General features: G+C 37.6%; 1 protein-coding gene across 2 annotated transcripts in view; it reads left to right on the top strand.

The window, feature by feature from the left end:
• TOP2A (DNA topoisomerase II alpha) overlaps positions 1–17,860 on the top strand; it is a 36,185-nt gene that overhangs the window by 8,107 nt on the left and 10,218 nt on the right. For both annotated transcript variants that reach the window (XM_006155940.3, XM_006155939.1), the window contains 19 exons: positions 288–461; positions 648–749; positions 845–982; positions 3,653–3,791; positions 4,300–4,457; positions 4,743–4,868; positions 5,172–5,282; positions 5,670–5,775; positions 6,866–6,975; positions 7,215–7,307; positions 7,981–8,095; positions 8,458–8,579; positions 9,799–9,947; positions 12,934–13,165; positions 13,346–13,480; positions 13,604–13,804; positions 13,947–14,142; positions 17,441–17,532; positions 17,633–17,797. In XM_006155940.3, the coding sequence (XP_006156002.1) occupies positions 288–461; positions 648–749; positions 845–982; positions 3,653–3,791; positions 4,300–4,457; positions 4,743–4,868; positions 5,172–5,282; positions 5,670–5,775; positions 6,866–6,975; positions 7,215–7,307; positions 7,981–8,095; positions 8,458–8,579; positions 9,799–9,947; positions 12,934–13,165; positions 13,346–13,480; positions 13,604–13,804; positions 13,947–14,142; positions 17,441–17,532; positions 17,633–17,797 (2,664 nt within the window). The remainder of the gene's footprint in view (positions 1–287; positions 462–647; positions 750–844; positions 983–3,652; positions 3,792–4,299; positions 4,458–4,742; positions 4,869–5,171; positions 5,283–5,669; positions 5,776–6,865; positions 6,976–7,214; positions 7,308–7,980; positions 8,096–8,457; positions 8,580–9,798; positions 9,948–12,933; positions 13,166–13,345; positions 13,481–13,603; positions 13,805–13,946; positions 14,143–17,440; positions 17,533–17,632; positions 17,798–17,860) is intronic.

Here is a 17,860-nt window from a genome sequence, read left to right as displayed (position 1 = left end):
CACTCGCCAAAGAGAGAGACAAGAATGAGAAAGTACTCTCCCCTCACTGGCGTATGGTCCCACCACAATCCTTTTCTTCCATTTCTCCATTCCATTCAGATTTGGTGCCTGCATGTATGTGTGTGGCATTTTTCTCAGACCACCAGAGCTGGAATTTGAACTGCAGTAGGCCTTGTGGGATCTGGCTCCATACACACAGTGCTTAATTGCTATAATACAGGGCTGGATGGTGAATCTATTATTTATTACAACTTTTTTCTGTACCATTACTTTTAATTCTCATACAGGTAAAAGGATTCCGTAGTTATGTGGATATGTATTTGAAGGATAAGTTAGATGAAACTGGCAACCCACTGAAAGTAATTCACGAACAAGTAAACCACAGATGGGAAGTATGTTTGACAATGAGTGAAAAAGGCTTTCAGCAAATTAGCTTTGTCAATAGCATTGCTACTTCCAAGGTAATTATTGAATTATTAATCGTGATTTACCTTTACATATAACTGCTCTTACTGTTTTTCATATATGAGATGGCTTGAAATATTAGGCTACTGGTATAAAAGACGCTAAATTAGATTTTTTTAAGTGTTTAGTCATTACAATTTTGGAGATACTGGGTTTTACAGTTTGTTACTGTTCCTTGTCAGGGTGGCAGACATGTCGACTATGTAGCCGATCAGATTGTGACTAAACTTGTTGATGTTGTGAAGAAGAAGAACAAGGGTGGTGTTGCAGTGAAAGCACATCAGGTATGACATTTCAGCAGTTGTCTTTTACTAAAGGACTAATAAAAACATGTTAATAGAGCAGGAGTATGTGTTTAGTAACTTAACTTTTATTGCAGGTGAAAAATCACATGTGGATTTTTGTGAATGCCTTAATTGAAAACCCAACCTTTGACTCTCAGACAAAAGAAAACATGACTTTACAAGCCAAGAGCTTTGGATCAACATGCCAATTAAGTGAAAAATTCATCAAAGCTGTGAGTACATGGAAATAAAAATAGAAGCACCTTACTTTATTTTTCCATTGCCCGTCTCAGCTCTGCAGAAATGATTCCTCTTAATGCTGCTCTTCTCTAAGTCTTCCTGATAGGTTAAAAAAAAAAAAAGACTTTTATTTTTTCACTAGTATTACCAGGTACTTATTTACCATCTGTATGTCTATATTTTCCAATTTCGTATCACCATTCAGTTTAGATCACTTTTGAATTCATCTATTGTTTATCAAACACCTTCATAAACTTGTCCTCAAACAGTACATCCAAAACTGAATTAATTATCTCTATATTCACTGACCTCCAACCTGCTACAAACAGAAGTATTTAATATCTGAATTAAAAGCCCCAGCCAACTACTAGGTTCCATAAAACAGAAAACTGGGAGCCCTCTATCTTCCCCTAATTCAACCAATAAGAATCATCTTTTGGGTGCCAGCAGGTGGCGGGGTGGTTAGAGCGCTGGGCTCCCACATTGTCTATGATTTCAGTCCTGGACTTGGTGGCTTTCTTTCTCTCTCTCTCTCTCTGTCTCATGACTATAGCCAGTTAAATAATATTAATAATAATTAAATAAGTAAATAATTCTTTAAGAAAAAATGTCAATCATTTGGATACCTTAGCAGCCTTTTACTTTTATCTATGTTCTAGATTACTGTAATAGACCCTTTTTTAGAATTATTTATTTAATCTTATTTTTTATTATTATTATTATTTTTTAGTTTGCTACAGAGCATGTGCACTCACCAGAGAGACAGAAAGAGAAAAGGAGAAAGCGAGCCTCAAGGCCCGCAGGTGATGTAGTGGTTAAAGCGCTGGAATCTCAAATAGCCTACTGCGGCTTAAGTCCCAGACCCAACAACCTAGGAGCTTGAAATTCATGCTGGGCTCATGTACGCGTGTGCCTAAAATCCCGAGAGGAGACTGGAGGAGAAGGGGATGGTGGCATGGCCATCCCCCATGGAGTGGGGTGGTTCTCACTTTGTCTCTCCAGTGAGCACAAGCCCTGTAGCGAAAATTTCTCAAAAAAAAAAAAAAGAAAGCAAGTAAGCCTCCAGGTCTGGGATTTGAACCACAGTCAACTGTTGGAGTCCAGCACCTTAACCATGCCACCTGCTGGCCCTCATAATAGTTTTTGGGTTTTTTAAGAATTATTTTTTATTTAACTTTATTAATTTTAATTTGACCAGAGAGGGACAGAGTGTGAGAGAGAGAAAGTGAGAAAGCAAACTGCCAGGTTCAAGACTTTAACCACGGTCAGCCATGTGGGAGTTATCGCCCATAACCACCATGTCACCTGGCAGCCCCAATAGTTTTGTTTTGTTTTTTCTAAGAATTATTTATTTAATTTTACTTTTTTTTTTTTTAATTTGCTTTAGAGCATGTGCACTCACCAGAGAGAGGAAGAGGGTTAGTACTGCTTTTTCTTATGTTAGCAGAGTTTCAGTCCTATTGGGTTTATATTACTCAAAAGCACAATGAATGGTCTTCCCATCCTTAGAGCTTTTTCACATGCTAATCCCTCTGCCTAACTACTTTAGGTCTTAAATATCTTTTTTCAGAGAAATTCTTACTTTCTATTCTTTCAGTCCAGCTAAATTGGTTCCAATATAACACTGGATATACATTATTATTATGTAGTAAAATTTTCACTTATTCATAATAGTCTTCACACATATTTGTATTGTTCCTCTTATGTCCTAAACTCCTTGAGGAATAAGACCATGTCTAGTTTGTTTTAACTACTATATCTCAAACAAGTAGCTTAGCACAATGTAAGTACATATTAAATATTTATTGAAGAAATGAGCCAGGAAAGGTAACTAGCTCCTTTAGTGATGATAACCTGCATTTTTATTTTTTTTCCCCCTTTACTAGAGGGTATGTATTTGCCAGAAAGAGACAGAATGTGGGAAAGAAAGAAAACATTTCCTAGGGGAAATAGTCATGCTTCTTTATTTTTTTCTTCATTTCTCTCTCCCTTTGGAATTTTGGGCACACAGGCTCCTAATGTGGTTTTCAGGCTGCTGAGTCTGGAACTTAAAACTGTGGTTGCCTACACGGGATTCACCTCCCACATCCATCAGGACACAGACTGATCCATTCTCTCTTTCCTTTTCTTTTTTGTTTTTTTAAGAATTATTTATTTAATTTTATTTATTCATTCACTTATTTTAACTTGACCAGAGAGAGACACAGAGAGAGAAAATGAGAAAGCAAGCCACTAGGTCCAGGACTTGAACCATGGTTGGCCATGTGGGAGTATCTAGTGCCTTAACCACCACACCACCTACTGGTCCCCCCATTCTTTCTTTTCAATCTTTGAATTATTTGTGTCCTCCCCCTTTATTTGTGATAAAGCATGTGTGCATGCACATGAGAATGATCAGAGAAATGAGCACCCTCCACAGGGTCCTGTCATGCCTCAATCCCCTTCCCCAGTTATCCAGCCCATCAATTCATGGGTATTCATGTGTGCCAACTGGCTGGGCATTCAAACTGAGGTTGCCATGGGGAATCCAACCTCTCTTGAGCAGCATATTATTGCTGTACCGCAGGGCTGGCTCTGAATTTTTATTTGGGGCACGGGGCCTCCTTTGCATTCTACATTTCTGATAGAACTCTTTTACCCTAATGTGAATCTTCTTTTTTCAGGCAATTGGCTGTGGTATTGTTGAAAGTATACTAAACTGGGTAAAGTTTAAGGCCCAAGTTCAGTTGAACAAGAAGTGTTCAGCTGTAAAACATAACAGAATCAAGGGGATTCCCAAACTCGATGATGCCAATGATGCAGGTACACATTTAATCGTGTTTTCATACTTTAAGTCTTATAATGCAGTTGTTTGTCTTATTCATTAACAGCATACCATGTGTATTTTCCCCTTGCAATTTAATATTCAACAGAATAACTTAATTGTTAAAATCAACCAATTCCCTGTTATTAAACATTTAGGTAATTTCTAATTTTAGGTTGTTATAAATAATGTTGAGATGCTACTTGAGACTAAATATTAAGAATGTATGTGTAATGATCTATTTGTTTTAACAATGTTTTAATATAATACAATCAAGGGAATGTTTAGCAGTAGTGTCAATCTCATAAAAAAATTAAGAAACGTTTTTTTATTTACTATGTATTTTAGCTAAAATATATATCTACTTATTAGCTCCATTTTACTCCTAAGCCAATTCATTATTAATTGTAAGTTATTTGATTCATAGGTTAGTAATAACATGTCCAAATTAATATATTTGAGATTGAACTGAATGTGCTAATATTAATTTGTGTATTTTTATTTTAGGGGGCCGAAGCTCCGCTGAATGTACGCTCATCCTGACTGAGGGAGACTCAGCCAAAACTTTGGCTGTTTCAGGTCTTGGTGTGGTTGGTAGAGATAAATATGGAGTTTTCCCTCTTAGAGGAAAAATACTCAATGTTCGAGAAGCTTCTCATAAACAGGTAGAATATAAAACTATCTAGAATCTCATTTAGTTTGTAATGCAGGGCTTCATACCTATATTAATTTCCTCATGTGTATTTTGAAAAATTTTTAAACAGTTTAATAAATTGGATATATTGTAACATATTTTAATAGATATCTCTGACTTAAAGTATAGGGTAGTAACTTAAAATAGTAGAGCTCAAGAAAAACTAAGCAACATATACTCTTATACTTCTTTGTTCTTTTCACATTTATAAATTTTTTTATAAATTTTTATAAATTTTGATGTGCGTTCATTTCAGATCATGGAAAATGCCGAAATTAACAATATCATCAAGATTGTGGGTCTTCAGTACAAGAAAAACTATGAAGATGAAGATTCATTGAAGACTCTTCGCTATGGGAAAATAATGATTATGACAGATCAGGTCAAGTTTGTTCTCAAATATTTTAGATTGTTAAGCTTAATTAGGCATATCTGGTTGTTAAATTGCTTTCCTGCTGTGAAAAGAAATTAGTTAGCTAGGAGCTTTATTTATCATCTCTAATCAATATCTAATCAGATATGCTTATATCATATGTATTGCATTTACAGGTTAAATGAATTTGGACTTAAATAGCCTTTCTTTATCTATTCCCATAGAAAAATTTTTAAGAAATTTCCAGGTCAATCGTCATTTTTTTAGTTTCTAAACAATATTCTTGTGTTTTGGCTTCCTAAATATTTCCAGGACCAAGATGGATCCCATATCAAAGGCTTGCTGATCAATTTTATCCATCACAACTGGCCCTCTCTTCTGCGACATCGTTTTCTGGAGGAATTTATCACCCCTATTGTAAAGGTATAGTTATTTATAAAATATAATTATGGGTATCTTATTTTGTTATTTTTAAGTTTGTTATAAGATGGGTGCACTTGCCAGAGAGAGAAAGAGAAAGTGAGAAATCACCCCCAGGGGATAGCCATACCACAGCCCCTTCTGCTGTTGGAGATTTGGGGAATGCACACCAGGTATTGTTCAAGTCACCAAGTCTGGAACTCAAACTGCGGAGCCAGCCATGTGGAATCCAGCCACCTTAACCTCTGTGCCACCTGCTAGCCCTGATTATGGATATTTTATAGCTGTACTCCTCAAACCTGGATATATACATATAATCCTAGAGATGTAAGGTGGTGTACATGAGATCCCACAGCATGCAAAGTCATAGAAATGTGTCCTTTACCACAGGTCTCTAAAAACAAGCAAGAAATAGCTTTCTATAGCCTTCCTGAATTTGAAGAATGGAAGAGTTCTACTCCAAATCATAAAAAATGGAAAGTCAAGTATTACAAAGGTTTGTGATGAAACTCATATAGAACTACTCGTTTTGGCTATAGCTTTTTCTTTATAAGTTTTCTGTATTCTTTTATGATTTTTTTCTATTTATATGTGACTTTCAAGCCACCAGGTCCAGAGTTTTGTTATTTTTTTTGGTTTGTTTGTTGTTTGTTCTTTTTTAAGAGATTTTTGCCACAGTGCATGTGCACCCGCCAGAAAGACAGAGAGACAGAAAGCAGAGAAATCATCCCCTCAGAGGGGATGGCCACACCGCAGTTCCTTCTCTTCCCATTCTCCTTTTGGAATTTTGGGCATGCACACATGTATGCCAGGCATGAGTTTCAAGTTGCTGGGTCCAGGACTATAGTCGACTATGTGGGAGTCAGGCACCTTAAACACTATGCCACTTGTTGACCCCACAGGTCCAAGTTATTTCTTTCTTCTTTTCTGAGAGATTTTTTTGGTATAGGGTGCATGCACTTGACAGAGACAGAAAGCCAGAAAGCACCCCCCAGGGGGGATTGGCCATGCTGCAATCCCTTCTCCATTCTCTTCTTGGGATTTTGGGCGCGCACACACACACACACACACACACTTGTTGGGTATGAGTTTCAAGTTGCCAGGTCCATGACTCAAACTGTGGTTGACTGTGGGAGTTAAGCACCTTAACCACTATGTCACCTGTTGGCCCCACAGGTCCAAGTTTTTTCTTTCTTCTTTTTTGAGAGATTTTTTGGTATAGGGTGTGTGCACTCAGCAGAAAGAGACAGAAAGAGAGAAATCACCCCTTTGGGGAGATGACTACACTGCAACCCCTTCTCCTCTATTCTCCTCTTGGGATTTTGCACATGCATGCACACACGCCCAGTGTGAGTTTCAGGCCATCACATCCGAGACTCAAACTGCAGTCAGCCATGTGGTAGTCCAGCAACATAACCATTAGGCAATCTGCTGGACCCCATGGGTCCAGGTTTTGAACCCTGGTCAGCCATGTGGGAATTCAACACCCTAACCACCACTCCACCTGCTGGCCCCAGAACTACTCATTTTGTTATATACCAATGTACAAGGTTATATAGGAAAACTTGCTGTTCTTGGTTTTATAGGTTTGGGCACCAGCACATCAAAAGAAGCTAAAGAATATTTTGCAGATATGAAAAGACATCGTATCCAATTCAAATATTCTGGTCCTGAAGATGATGCTGCAATCAGCCTGGTGAGTTTGAGTTGTATTTTATATAAACATTCTAATTTTACATAAAACTACCTTAGCTAGTTCATTGAGACATTTCAGTGTTTATATGGAGTTTAAAAGAATGGAATGTTTCCAAGTAAGAATATCCTAGAGGAAAAAAAAAAAAGATATTTTAGAAAATGAGATTTTGTGATTGTTTTTTATAGAAGAAATGTTTTGAAGCCTATAATACCATCACCTCTTTTTCATCTTATTTATAGGCCTTTAGCAAAAAACAGATAGATGATCGAAAAGAATGGTTAACTCATTTCATGGAAGATAGAAGACAGCGAAAGTTACTTGGCCTTCCTGAGGTAAAATTTTAAATATATTTCCGAAATATATTTGACTAACCTTTTAGGATTGATATTCTAGTAAATTAAACTTACTAAATAGTTATTCAGTGAAAAATTTACTATAATAAGGCAACTATGTAAATATTTTTTTTTTAGAATTATTTTATTTAACTTTTTTTTTTTAATTATTTTAATTTGACCAGAGTGAGAGAGAGAGAGAGAAAGGGAAAGTGAGAATGCAAACCACCAGGTTGGGACTCAAACCTGTGGTTGGCCATGTGGGAGTCCAGCACCCTTAATCACCACTACTGGCCCCTAAATACTCTTACTTAGATCACTGCATAAATATATTGAACCTGAAAGAAACTGCAGAAATTACAGAGGCAATGCAGTTTTTTTCTAATTACGCAGTAATTAAACTTGCTTTTTCTTTAAGACATAAATTACTTTTGTATAAATCTGTATTATTTAGGGACTTAAGAATTATTAGAAATTATGGTTTTGAGTGCCTTTTTTGCCTTATTTTTGTATTAAGCAGTGCTAGGAAAATGGTCTTTTTTATTTTAAATGTTTAATTTATTGTCAACTTTGTTCTAATACATAAGGGGATCATACATTTTTGTGCCATCTTAAGAGTACTTTTTTATGTTAAATTAAATCATGCATTAAAATACCGTCTTTGGTCCTTCAGGATTACTTGTATGGGCAAACTACCACATATCTGACATACAATGATTTCATAAACAAGGAACTTATCCTGTTCTCAAATTCTGATAATGAGAGATCTATCCCATCTATGGTGGATGGTGAGTAGTTCCCATTTATTAATCTGTTTTTATTTGCTTTTATTGCCAGAAGATACGTGCAAATGCCAGAGAGAAAGCGAGACCCTAATTTGAGGCCTGGTCACACTACAATCCTTTTCCTCCATTGATCCATCCTATCAGGATCCTGGGCATAAACACATACATACACTTGACATCTTTTTAAAGCCACTGGGGCCAGGATTTAAACCATTGTTGGTCATATGGGGTCCAGCTCCCTACACACAGCACATATCTATTACGCTATGAGGTCAGCCGGTTAGTATATATTTACCACAAGAGGAATAAATCTAGAAGTCGTTAAACTGTTAATACTAATGTTTTACCTTCTTTCATTTTTAAAGGTTTGAAACCAGGCCAGAGAAAGGTTTTGTTTACTTGTTTCAAGCGGAATGACAAGCGTGAGGTGAAGGTTGCCCAGCTAGCTGGGTCAGTGGCTGAAATGTCTTCTTATCATCATGGTGAGGTAAACATATAATCCACAATGTTTCCAGAAAGCATTATTTATAGCAGAAATGCCTGCAAAGTCATTCTCCAAACATATTTGGTGAGAATATCTGTAGTGAGAACATTTTAGTAAAATCTATCAAACTATAAAATAGCCAAATTTTGTGATGTCAAAATTTAGTCATCCAAGATGTCCATCTGTTGGAAAATTGTTATAACAAATTTTGACGCATGTATTCATGGACTCTGATAACTTCAGTAGAACCATATACACTGACACTGAAGACTGTCCATGAACTACTGTTCTATGTCGAGGGTAAGGGAGCAGAGCAGTATTTAAAGTGTTTGGAAAAATATACTCCAAATTGTTCACTTTAGTTACCTTAGAAATTGGAAAAGAAAGCTTTTACTCTTTGTATCTGAGTTGTTTGACTTGACAAGAACATATATTGCTTTTTTATTTTGTGATTGAATTGCTTTTTTGTATTTGTTATGTAAAACAATTTTAAAAACTAAATTACCTATAAATTTGTATAATATTTCTTTTTTTTAACTTGCCAAAGGTATGGCATGTTTGTTCTCTGGAGATAGAAAGTGAGAAAGCACTCTCCATAAGGGATGGTCATGCCACAATCCCTTCTCCATTTCTTCTCCTTTCAGAATATTTGGGCATGCATGCACAGTCAACCACATGCGATCTAGCCATTTTAACCATCAACTAGACCAGTTTCTAGAAATTTTTAATGTGATGGTTGTTTTACTTACTGCTTTAAGTCAAAAGACAGTGGGGACAGCACAGGACAGTTCACCTGACTAACATTTGTTGAATGATTACCAAATACCAAGAAGTACAAAGAGAAATAAAATATGTTCCCTACATTCAAGGTAAAATCACAATTTAGTCATAGGGCCAACACATACACACAGACTAAAATAAAGTGACACGTGCTAGAATAGAAATGAGCTGTATTCTGTAACAAAAGAAGGAAGCATTTCATTTTCCTTTGGTAAGGAGAGGAACTGTACCTTCAAAGTTCAATAGACTTTGAACTTTGTAAGTAAGAGACCTCAACTGCAGCCAGAAGTATTGGGTTTAGATAACCCTTTTGCCATATATTTATTTGAGGAAGTCACAAAACATCATAAACTCTTAGAGGAGTAATATGAGGTTTAGTCATAATAATGGATATGTATTATTGGAAGCCTACAAGTCAAATTAATTCATCTTTTCCCCCCAGATGTCGCTAATGATGACCATTATCAATTTGGCTCAGAATTTTGTGGGTAGCAATAATCTAAACCTCTTGCAACCCATTGGTCAGTTTGGTACCAGACTACACGGCGGCAAGGATTCTGCCAGCCCTCGCTATATCTTTACAATGCTCAGGTGGGTATGCTTTCAATTTCTACTCAGTTGCCATTTTCAGTTTTAAAGCAAAGTGAGACTTAGTAGACTAAAAATGGACAAATTCAATTGGAAAATGCTGGCAATTAGTGGGCAGAGGACTGGGGTACATCTATAAATAACCCTACAATCCACAGACAGCCCTCAATAACAAAGAATTATCCAACCGAAGTGTCAATTGGGCCAAGGTTGAGGAACCCTAATGTAGAGTTTAGGTCTGAGTAAAAAGACCTTGATTCTTGCTAAATATCACAAATTCTACTTTCTTTACAAGTCTATGGAAATTTCATCTTGAGTGGTCAATTCACAGCTCTTATCCAACCTTAAAGCAGCATTTGACACAATTTTTTTTTTTCTTTTTAGAGGTTTTTGCCTTAGGGCACATATGCTTACCAGAGACAGGGACAAACAGTGAGAGGGGAAGTGAGAAATCACCCCGCAGCTGGGATGGCCCCACCACAATTCATTCTCCTCCCAGGATCTTGGGCATGCATGCATATGTATCCAGTTTGAGTTTCAAGCCACCAGGTCCAGGACTCAAACTCCAGTTGATCATCTGGGAGTCTAGCAATGTAACCACTATATCATCTGCTGGCCCCTTGACAGTTATTAATCATTCCATTCTCCTTGAAACTGTTCTTTATTTGGACTCTGACAATAGATTCTGTTTGAAGTCACCCCGACTCCATTTTTCAACACGTACATCCAATTCATCAGCAGATTCTATGGGCTCTGCACTAGAAAAATACTAAGCCGCCCTCGAGCCTAGCAGATGGCGTAATGGCTGCAGCACTGGATACCCATGTAGTCACCCATGGTTCGAGTGCCAGACCCAGTGGTTTAAACTCACGCTGAGCACGTGTGCGTGCATGCCCAAGATCCTGAGTAAAGAATGGAGGAGAAGGGATTGTGGAATGGCCATCCCGCCCTGGGGCTGATTTCTCTCTTTTTGTCTCTGTCTCTGTCTTTCTGACGAACACACACACACCCTATAGCAAAAACGTCTCTAAAAAAAAAAAAGAAAGAAAAAAAGAAAAATACTAAGCTACCCTCTCATCTAACTTGTAATACAGAGTACCATCTACCATCTTTTTGTTTTTTGGGTTTTTTTAAGAGGTTTTTGCTATAGGGCGTGAGCACTCTCCAGAGACAGAAAGCAAGAAATCACCCCCTAGGGGGGATGGCCACACCGCAATTCCTTCTCCATTCTCCTCTCAGAATCTTGAGCACGCATGCACACATTCCCAGCATGAGTTTAAGCCACTGGGTCCCGGACTCGAACCATGGTTGACTACATGGGAGTCCAGCAACATAGCCATTATGCCAACTGCTGGTCCCTCTACCATTCTTTTATAGCAGCCAGTTTTTTAAAAAATAGGTCACTGGTTTAGAGCCTTGTAACTTCATTCAGACTAAAATATAAACATCTTTTTTATCTAAGCACTCCTTAAATGATCTGTGCCCCCATTCCCTATAGGTTTTGGTTTCTTCTCATACCATCTATGCTCCTACCATGCTGGCTCTGCCTATACTGAAATAGGCCAAGCACATTCCTCTTCAGGACCTTTTACTTACTGGTCCCTCTGCCTACAGTATTCTTTCTCCAGTTATCTACATAGCTGATTCCCTCAGTTTCTTCTCTCTGCTCAATGTTTGGCTATCAAAAAGGGATTATCTTTCCTTAGCACGCCTTCCATCATACTTTCCTCCTTTTTTTTCCTTAGCCTTTACCCTAACACCTGACACAAGTATGGTCATTGTCTATTTCCCTGTACTATAACATGATTTCCTTGAGTGCTGAGACTTTAGTCCCCAGTGGCTGGCACAGAGAGATGCTCCATAAATATTTTTTTTATTTTTTAGAATTTTGGGGACCAGCAAATAGCATAATGGTTACGTTGCTGGATTCCCACACAGCCAACCATGGCCCAGGTCCCAGACCCAGCAACTTAAAACTCACACCAGGCACGTGTGTATGTGTGCCCAAGATCCCGAGAAGAGAATAGAGGAGGAGAAGGGGTTGCACTGTGGCCATCCCCCTTGTGGGGGTGATTTGTCACTTTCTGTCTCATTTGTCTCTATCTCACTGGCGAGCACAACACTCTATAGCAAAAGTCTCTCTTTAAAAAAAAAAAAAGAATAATTTTGCACATTATTAATTATTACTGTTCCATTTGACCAGAGTGAGAAAGAGTGAGAAAGCAAGCCATCAGGTCCAGGACTCGAACTATGGTCAGCCATGTCGGAGTTCAGTGTCCCAACCTCCACGCCACCTGCTGGCCCCACTATGTATTTGGGGTTTTTTTAAGAGATTTTTTTGCTATAGGGTGCGTGCACTCACCGGAGAGACAGAGATAGACAGAAAATGAGAAATCACCCCCTCCAGGGGGAATGGCCATACCACAATTCCTTCTCCTCCATTCTCCTCTCGGGATTTTGGACACATGCACACACCCAGCATGAGTTTCAAACTGCCGATCAGTCTGGGACTCAAAACGCGGTCAGCCACATATGAGTCCAGCAACATATCCATTACACCATCTGCTGGTCCCCTATTTTTTTTTTTTTAATGCCAAATGGCACATGCACTTGCCAGAAAGAGGTAAGAGAGGGAGAAAGCACTCCTCCACTCTCCCCTATCCTCCAGCCCCAGTGGTATATGCTCACACCACATTCCTTTCTCGTCCTTGTGCCATCCTATCAGGATTTTGGGCACTGCACACACTTGCACTTGGGGTGTTTTTCAAGTTGCCAGGGCCAGGGCCAGTCCTTAAACTGTAATCAGCCATGCAGGATCCGGCTTCCTTTAACCACTAGACTATGGGACCAGCCCAATAAATACTCGTCAACAAGTAAAGCCAAAGTGATTTTTATGTATAGGTATGAGATAGCACATGTCCTTTCCATGAAAATTAAGTGTCGAAGCCAGTATTTTTATAAAATAACATTATTTGGTTGTTTTCTTTAGTCCTTTGGCTCGGTTATTATTTCCACCAAAAGATGATCACACATTGAAATTCTTATACGATGACAACCAGCGCGTTGAACCTGAATGGTACATTCCTATTATACCCATGGTGCTGGTAAATGGCGCTGAAGGAATCGGTACTGGGTGGTCCTGCAAAATCCCCAACTTTGATGTTCGTGAAGTTGTAAATAATATCAGACGTTTGATGGATGGAGAAGAACTTTTGCCAATGGTAACTATTCTGTGTGTATTAATTTTCCTTGGGTTTCAATTGAGTAGACTTTATGATTAAAGATGATACACATAAGAAATTAATTGTATATTTCATAGTTATATTTATTGTTGAACCATCACTATGATTTCTGTCTTTAATATCACACTTAGAAAACTTGTTTTTAAAATACCAATTTAGCTGCCAAGTTACAAGAACTTCAAGGGTACTATTGAAGAGCTGGCTCCAAATCAATACGTGATTAGTGGTGAAGTAGCTATTCTAAATTCCACAACCATTGAAATCTCAGAGCTTCCCATCAGAACATGGACCCAGGTAAGTAATTATGGATTTCTGTTTTGGTTTTGTGATTGGGAGAAATAATGTTTTGTACTACTGCTATTGACTATTCAGGAGCCTAGGTTTTAGAAGCTTACAAAGGATTGTTTCTTTCTTTAGACGTATAAAGAACAAGTTTTAGAGCCCATGTTGAATGGCACTGAGAAGACCCCCCCTCTCATAACAGACTATAAGGAATACCATACTGATACCACTGTGAAGTTTGTTGTGAAGATGACTGAAGAAAAATTGGCAGAGGCAGAGAGAGTTGGACTACACAAAGTCTTTAAACTCCAAACTAGTCTAACATGCAACTCTATGGTATGTCTTACCTTATGAGAGATATGTAGGTTTTTAACTTGTATATTAAAGATTAATAATTTTAAAAGAATATCATAGGCTACTTTTATAAAGCTTAGTCTTCTTACCTATTCTTGACTCTAATCTTGCTTTCCTTTTCCAGGTGCTTTTTGACCATGTAGGCTGTTTAAAGAAATATGACACAGTGTTGGATATTCTACGAGACTTCTTTGAACTCAGACTTAAATATTATGGATTAAGAAAAGAATGGCTTCTGGGAATGCTTGGTGCTGAGTCTGCTAAACTGAACAATCAGGCTCGCTTTATTTTAGAGAAAATAGATGGAAAAATAATCATTGGTATGTTTTTAGACATTTATACCAAACTAAACATTTTTGGTGGGAGAAAAGGCAAAATTCATGTAACTCACCGGGTTACTTACAAAGGCATTTCATTTATTTATTTATTTAATAGTTTTTTTTTTAAGTTTTTTACACTACAGGGCACATGTGCTCACCAGAGACACACAGAGAAAGGGCGGGAGGGAGGGAAAGTGAGAAAGCAAGAAGCAAGTCCAGCACCCTAAGCAGCATCCCACCTGCTGGCCCCACGGGCGTTTATTTTAAATACCTACTTGGGGGTTAATATTGGGTTGTCAGAAAAGTCATGATGTATTTTATGCAAAAATGTATCATGATTTTTCTGACAACCCAATAGTTTGAAAGAGATTATTTTTACTTAGATTGAGCATCTTGAAAAAAATCAAGATTTAGTTGACATTTACACAGGAAGAGAGTTGAGAGCTAGAAGACCTTGTGTATACTGATTGATCAAGAGAAAATATATTGGGACCGGCAGATGGTGTGGTGGTTAAGGGCGCTGGACTCCCACATGGCCGACCATAGTTCAAGTCCCGGACCTGGTGGCTTGCTTTCTCACTTTCTCTCTCTCGCTCTGTCCCTCTCTGGTCAAATTTTTAAAAATAAATAATTAAATAAAGTTAAATAAAAATAAGTATTTAAAAAGAGAGAGAGAAGATATATTAACTCTGATCTAAAAAAAAAAAAAAAAAAGGAAGACTTCAAAAAATAGCTTATATTGTAAGCAAATTATATACCCAAGACTGAAAAATCATGTCTTTGAGGTTTTCTTTTTTTCTTTTTGAAAAGTTAGAAGCAACTAAGTTAGGGTTTAAGTGCACAGTAAGTAAACCTGGGGTATAAGAAAGTAGATTAAGGGGCTAGCAGGTGGTGTGGTGGTAAAGGACACTAGGCTCCCACATGGCCGACCACCGTTTGCATCCCAGTCCTGGTGGCTCGCTTTCTCACTTTCTATCTCTCTCTCTCCCCATCTCTGATCAAATTTTAAAAATAAATAAAGTTAAATAAAATAATTCTTTTAAAAAAAAGAAAGGAAGGGCTGGCAGATGGCGTAGTGCTTACGTCTCTGGACTCTCACATGGCCCACCACAGTTTGAGTCCCAGATCTAGCGGCTTGCTTTCTGACTTCCTCTTTCTCTCTGGCCAAATTAAAAAATATTCATCATCATGAATAGAATTAAATTTTTTTTTTGAAAGGTTTTTGCTATAGGACATGTGTACACTGGAAGGACAGAGACTGAGAGACGGACAGTGAGAAATCACCTCCTGGGGAGATGATCACGCCATAAATCCCCTCTTTCATTCTCCTCTCAGGATCTTGGGCACGCATACATACACACACACATTTAGCGTGAGTTTAAACCACCGGGTCCAGTACTTGAACCGCAGCTTACTACGTGGAAATCCAGCAGCGTAACCATTACTCCATCTGCTGGTCCTTAAATAAAATATTTTTTAAAAAGAAGATTAAAAGAAATAGCTCAAGTCTGGCCAGGAGGGACTAGGAAAGCCAGATAACTAATTTTTTTCCCTAAAAAACTATGCGACCAGCAGATGGCATAGTGGTTATATTGCTGGACTCCCATATGGCCAACTGTGGTTCAAGTCCTGAAACTGGTGGCTTGAAAATCACACCAGGCACAGGTGTCTGCACCCAAGATCCCAGAAAGAGAATGGAAGAGAAGAGATTGCAACATGGCCATCCCCCTCTGGGGGGTAATTTTTCATTTTCTCTCTGTCTCTCTCTGGCAAGTACACATGCCCTATAGCAAAACTCTTAAAAAAAAAAAAAAAAAAAGATTTTCTGGGGTAGGTAGGTGGTGGTTAAGGTGCTAGACTCCCACATGGCCAACTGTGATTTGAGTCCCAGACCTGGTGGCTTATTTTCTCAATTTCCCTCTCTCTGGTCAAATTAAAAATAAAAATAATGTTGATAAATTAAGTAATTCTTTTAAAAGGGAATTATTTATTAGGGTTTTTTTGTTTGTTTTATTTAAAGCTGCTGTAGGACATGTGTACTCAACAGAAGAGTGGGGAATGAGAAAGCATGCCACCAGGTCTGGGATTTGAACCACAGTTGGCCATGTGTGAGTCCATCACCTTAACCACTGCTCCACCTGCTGACTCTAGGCCAGATAACTTTAATGAGTTATGTAGCAAGTCCCAGAGTAACAATAACATGAGCTACTGGAGATTGTAGGAAAATTTTTTATGGAACACAAAGATGTTTAATCGTAAACATTTTATTTTCATGTATTTTTTTCCTCTCTTTCTTAAAAAAAAAAAATGTGTACTTTGAGAGAAATACAAAGAGAGATGGACTCAATGCAGCAATCCTTGAGCCTCCAGTAATTTTTGCCATAGGGAGGGCGCCACCACACCCCTTCATGTATGTTTAAAGAAATAGCATTAGCGTATCATCCACTTCACTAATATGATTAAGGCAAGATTTAAACTGAATAACATTAGACCTAAAGAAAAATAAAGAGTAAAGATTGTCCTCAGTTGACTGGAATTCAGGAAACACTAGGGACTACCCACTTAACGATCTAAATATGTAATCTGTGTCAAGTCAGTTGATGAAAGGCAGTATTCTGAAACTTATTCTATATGTAGTAGCCAGTGACTCAGTATCATTCAAAGTATAAGTTGTCTGCATAGACATTGAAAGAGAAATAATACAGAAAAAGGGAACAAACATCACAGAGGACTATGGTTAGGAGACATCAGTCTTAGTATAAGTGGCACTAAAAACCTGACTAAAAGTTCTGAAAAAAAAACAGTGGGACCAGCAGGTGGCATGGTAGTTAAGGCACTGGACTTCCACATGTTTGACCATGGTTCAAGTCCCAGACCTGGTGATGTGCTTTCTCACTCTCTCTCTGTCTCTCACTCTGCCACACTCTAGTGAGTGCACATACTCTGTAGCAAGTTTTAAAATAATAATAATAATAAATGAAATTAAATAAGTAATTCTTTTTAAAAATAAAGAAGAATATAACCAAATTATGTACTTAGCAGAAATAAGAGATTTTGATAGTGGTCTAAGAGTTTAGATTGGATCACAATCTCATATATGATTTGACTGCCCCCTTGTGGTAATTTACATTTATGAATAGTTCAGGGAGAACGCTTGACTACATACCAGGGTGCACAAATGAATGCAACAGTTTAATTTCCAGTTTTGATCTTTTACTTTATATGGTAAAACCTTATCCCTTTCCTAAAATATTGCTCAAAACATTTTCTCTATTTACTTTTTTTTTTTTTTTCATAGAAAACAAGCCTAAGAAAGAATTAATTAAAGTTCTAATTCAGAGGGGATACGATTCAGATCCTGTGAAGGCCTGGAAAGAAGCCCAACAAAAGGTAATTTCTTGATTGACACTTTCCTATATTGTTAAAGACTACATATAATGTTTAACTTTCACTTTTTTTTATTAAAACTACATTTTAATGCATCCTTTAGGTTCCAGACGAAGAAGAAAATGAAGAGAGTGACAATGAAAAAGAAACTGAAAAGACTGACTCTGTAACAGATTCTGGGCCAACCTTCAACTACCTTCTCGATATGCCCCTTTGGTATCTAACCAAGGAAAAGAAAGATGAATTGTGCAAACTAAGAAATGAAAAAGTGAGTTAATGATAGGATACTCCATGTTGCTTAGTTTTATTCTAATGATAAAAGTGACATTTT

This window comes from Tupaia chinensis, unplaced genomic scaffold (genome assembly GCF_000334495.1).
Source record: "Tupaia chinensis unplaced genomic scaffold, TupChi_1.0 Scaffold000477_1, whole genome shotgun sequence".
Lineage (NCBI taxonomy): Eukaryota > Metazoa > Chordata > Mammalia > Scandentia > Tupaiidae > Tupaia > Tupaia belangeri.
This window is presented reverse-complemented; position numbering and strand designations above follow the sequence as displayed.